Source organism: Scyliorhinus canicula, chromosome 19, assembly GCF_902713615.1.
Source record: "Scyliorhinus canicula chromosome 19, sScyCan1.1, whole genome shotgun sequence".
Taxonomy (NCBI): Eukaryota; Metazoa; Chordata; class Chondrichthyes; order Carcharhiniformes; family Scyliorhinidae; genus Scyliorhinus; species Scyliorhinus canicula.
Genome location: NC_052164.1, coordinates 85282986 through 85287926, shown reverse-complemented (window position 1 = coordinate 85287926; position 4941 = coordinate 85282986). Strand labels below are relative to the sequence as shown.

Genomic DNA, 4941 nt, shown 5'->3' with positions numbered 1-4941 from the left:
TGAGGGGGACGGAGAAATCATTAGCAGACTCCCTGCATAAACCGAGCTGGCCAGTTTGGAACCAGAGAGAGAGGAGTTTGGCAGCAAGAGAAGTTGTTGCTGCTGTAGTATATATATATGTTAATTTGTAAATAAATGTTATTTCTTTGTATCCTGAAAACTCGTGCTGGATTCTTCGTGGCCCTCACAAAACTGGCGACGAGGGTTAAAGTGAATAGCTGTCGACACTGCTGAAGCCACCTCCCTGGATTTTTGTTGGACACAGATTGGAAATTGTTTTCTATTACACCATGCCTCTGTATGGACGTTTGGATGTTTTTGATGCTGCGCTGGAAAGCTGGAACCAGTACGCACAAAAGATGCGTTACTATTTCCGGGCAAACAACATCACCGAAAACGAGCGCCAGGTGGCCATATTGCTCACCGCCTGCGGCCCGCATACGTTTGGGGTGATTAGGAGCCTTACGTACCCAGCTGCGTCAGACACCAAAACGTTTGATGAACTTGTGAACTTAGTGGGGCAACATTTTAACCCAACCCCATCCATGATAGTCCAACGTTACCAGTTTAATACCGCTGAAAGGACCCCAGGAGAATCCCTTGCCGACTTTCTATCCAGGCTACGCAGGATTGCGGAGTACTGTGACTATGGTGAGACCTTGTCAGAAATGTTACACGACCGTTTGGTTTGCGGTATTAACAATGCGGCCACCCAGAGAAAGTTGTTAGCCGAGCCAACATTGACTTTTCAAAAGGCCATTCAAATAGTATCGTCCCGAGAGAGCGCAGAACGGGGAGTGCAGGAGCTACAGGGAATGGAGGTGCATGCCTTGGGGCGCAACCCCTTCCATCCGAAAGCATCCCCCGCACACCTATGGTACCTTGGGCAAGGCAACGTCCAGATCGACACCAGTGGCCGTCAGACATTCCTCCCCGAAGGGAGCCTTCTCCAGAACCAATGGATGAGGAGCCATGTCCGTGTCAGACTTGTAGGCACCGACCCCGTCGCGGACGCTGGTCCTAGAGGCGCCTTCGTTCCGACCGAAACTGGGGCCAGCCGAGAGGCCGTACCTTTCATTTGGATGAACCTGCGGTGACTACTCCCGCGGACGTGGAGACGGAGGATGACTGCCTGCAGCTGCATTGTGTGGCAGCTCCCCGTGTGGCCCCCATTCAAGTGACAGTACGGGTCAATGGTCACCCGCTTGAGATGGAGTTGGACACTGGCGCAGCGGTCTCCGTGATTGCCCAGAGGACATTCGACCGCATCAAGCAGGGTATACAGACCCTTACATTAACTGACACACAGGCCAGGTTGGCCACCTATACGGGGGAACCATTGGACATTGCAGGACCTACGATGACCCCTGTTGTTTATGGATGCCAGGAGGGGCGTTTCCCACTTATCGTGGTGAGCGGCCGTGGGCCCAGCCTGTTGGGTTGGGACTGGTTGCGCCATTTGCAGTTGCAGTGGCAGCACATCCTCCAATCAGTTTCTGGAGGGTTGACTGAGGTGCTAAGACGATACCCAGATGTATTCCAGCCCGGTTTGGGGAAAATAAAAGGGGCTGTAGCCCATATCCAAGTCGAACCAGGAGCCACGCCGGCTATTTCCGGGCACGCCCGGTGCCTTACGCCTTGCTCGAGAAGGTAGAAGGGGAGCTCACTCGTTTGGAGACTTTGGGTATCATCAGGCCCGGCCGTTTCGCTGACTGGGCAGCACCAATTGTACCTGTAATGAAGCCAGATGCCACAGTTCGCTTCTGCGGCAACTATAAACTTACAGTGAATATGGCTTCCCGACTCGACCGATACCCAATGCCTCACATAGAGGATCTCTACGCGAAGCTTGCAGGCGGACACTCGTTCACAAAATTAGATATGAGTCACGCCTACCTACAGTTGGAGCTGGACCCTGCCTCCCGGCCATATGTAATGATTAATACACACCGGGGCCTGTATGAATATACACGTTTGCCTTTTGGAGTATCCTCTGCCTGCGTTATTTTTCAACGCGTTATGGAGGGCATTTTGAGAGGTTTACCACGTGTTGCTGTTTACTTGGATGACGTTTTGATCACAGGGACGTCAGAGCAGGAACATTTAGAAAATTTGGAGGCTGTCCTTAGATGCTTTTCGGAGGCTGGAGTCCGTTTACGTCACACAAAGTGCGTTTTTCAGGCGAAGGAAGTAGTCTACCTGGGTTATCGGGTGGACCGCAAAGGATTGCACCCCGTCGCAGAGAAGGTGTGCGCGATTCAACAGGCCCACCGCCCCAACTGACACTTTGCGTCTTTGTTCGTTTCTCGGCCTCGTAAACTATTACGGAAAGTTCCTCCCCAATCTGGCAACTACGCTGGCCCCGTTGCACCTTCTGCTAAAGAAGAATCACACCTGGGTTTGGGGTCAGCCGCAAGAAACCGCTTTCCGGCGGGTAAAACAACAATCGTCGTCTTCTGGGTTACTAACCCACTATGATCCTGGAAAGCCTTTGCTCATCACATGTGATGCATCCCCGTATGGTATTGGGGCCATCCTGTCCCACAATTTGGAGAACGGGGCTGAGCGGCCGATAGCTTTCGCCTCCTGCACATTGGCTGCAGCGGAAGAAAAGTACACGCAGATCGTGAAGAAGGGCCTGGCAGAGGTCTTTGCGGTGAAACGTTTCCACCAGTACGTATATGGCCGCCACTTTACTATCGTGACTGATCATAAGCCTCTGCTGGGACTTTTCAGAGAGGATAAGCCAATACCGCCCATTGCTTCTGCACGGATCCAGTGCTGGGCTTTGTTGCTCGCTGAATATGAGTATTCTCTGGAACACAAACCAGGAACCCAGATAGGGAATGCCGACGCACTGAGCCGATTGCCTTTATCGACCGGCCCCATGTCGACCCCCACGACCGGTGAGGTGGTTGCAACCCTAAATTTTATGGACACCTTGCCTGTCACGGCATCACAGATCCGTGAGTGGACCCAGACGGAGCCAGTCCTGTCAAAGGTTCGGCACATAGTCCTGTATGGAGGGCAGCATAGACAGCTCCCAGGCGAGTTGTGGGCATTTTCCTTCAAGCTGTCCGAATTCAGCGCGGAAGACGGCATCCTTTTGTGGGGGATGCGTGTGATTGTTCCGGAAAAAGGACAGGAGCTGATACTGAGAGACTTGCACAATGGGCATCCAGGTGTGACCAAAATTAAAATGTTGGCCCGGAGTTATGTCTGGTGGCCAGGCCTCAACACCGACATTGAGAAGGTGGCCCAAAACTGCTCCATTTGCCAGGAGCATCAAAAGCTTCCGCCGGCCGCGCCCCTACATCACTGGGAATGGCCAGGACGACCTTGGGCGCGCTTGCATGCGGATTTCGCCGGCCCTTTTCAAGGATCCATGTTCCTGCTATTAATCGACGCTAAGTCTAAATGGCTAGAGGTGCATCAGATGGGAGGCACAACGTCCTGCGCAACAATAGAGAAGATGTGTTTGTCTTTCAGTACGCATGGCCTCCCCGAGGTGCTGGTCACGGACAATGGCACTCAGTTCACGAGTGAGGAGTTTGCAAGGTTCATGAAGATGAACGGCATACGCCATATCCGCACTGCCCCTTACCACCCGGCTTCAAATGGGTTGGCGGAGCGCGCAGTGCAGACATTCAAACGAGGCCTAAAGAAGCAGTCTTCCAGATCGATGGACACGAGACTGGCTTGGTTTTTGTTTTCATATAGGACCACCCCCCATGCGGTGACTGGGGTAGCTCCCACAGAACTCCTTATGGGCCGGAGACTTCGCACTCGCCTTAGCATGGTTTTCCCGGATATTGGCGCAAAAGTACGCCGCACACAAGAACGGCAGGGACATGGTTTTTCTCGGCATCGGCCGATTCGGCAGTTTACGCCCGGTGACCCAGTGTTCGTTCGGAATTTTGCTGGTGGTGCCCAGTGGGTCCCTGGCGTAATCGTTCGCCAAACGGGCCCTATCTCTTACCAGGTACAAGCCCAGGGGCGTCTCCAGCGCAAACACGTAGACCATGTTCGGTCCAGAAGGCTATCCCTGCCAAAGATTGCCCGCCCCAGGAGCTCATTCCTACAGCTGCAGAGACCAGACACAATGGAAAGTATTCCTCACAATCTTCCTCTGGTGCCTCACTCAAAGCCTGCGCAGATCGTGACAGAACCGTGTGGAGATAAAGACACCGAGATGACGGCGGCAGCAGACTCTGACTCCGAGATGGAGACACCTCAGAGGGGGAATCCTCGGGCCGATGGGCCGTGGACGTACAACCGTTACATCGTTCATCACGGAAGCGCCGGTCTCCATCTCGTTACACGCCGCCTGATCCAGCGCCTTGTGCAAATGGTGTCCGGCCTGCGGCAAAACGAGTCCGACGCCCTCCTTCGCCAGGGTCTTCGGTGGATTCCTTGGACTTTGGGGGGGGAGGGATATTATAACCTGCCTGCTCACCATTGGCTGGGGACTAATGATAATCCCACAATCCTGTGGGAGTATGAGTTTACCCAATGAGGGGGGCGGAGAAATCATTAGCAGACTCCCTGCATAAATAGAGCTGGCCAGTTTGGAACCAGAGAGAGGAGTTTGGCAGCAAGAGAAATTGTTGTTGCTGCTGTTGTATATATATGTTAATTTGTAAATAAATGTTATTTCTTTGTATCCTGAAAACTCGTGCTGGATTCTTCGTGGCCCTCACAAAAGTGGCCAATCGACATTTGCATCAGAACATGTTGGATCTTATATTTCCTAATTTAGTGAGGAGAGTGGAGGCCAAACAGAATGAATAAACACCACGACTTGAAGAAAACTGAGAGGACATTTCAGGTGGGTGATCTGCTACAAGTGAAAATTTTCGGCACTGGCTCAAATTGGATGAACAGTCGTGGCCAAAACATCTCCAGTACCTTATGAAATAGCTGTTGAAGGAAAAAGGGTAA

The 4941-nt window shown here is 52.5% G+C and overlaps 1 protein-coding gene across 1 annotated transcript; it reads left to right on the top strand.

Annotated features, from left to right (window-relative positions):
• Window positions 1-3109: 3109 nt before the first annotated feature.
• On the top strand, window positions 3110-3808 carry LOC119954170 (uncharacterized protein K02A2.6-like; the record flags this gene model as incomplete). The annotated part of the gene is made up of 1 exon (XM_038779156.1): window positions 3110-3808. A coding segment is annotated over one exon (699 nt), but the record flags the coding sequence as incomplete, so codon positions are not given.
• Window positions 3809-4941: the final 1133 nt, after the last annotated feature.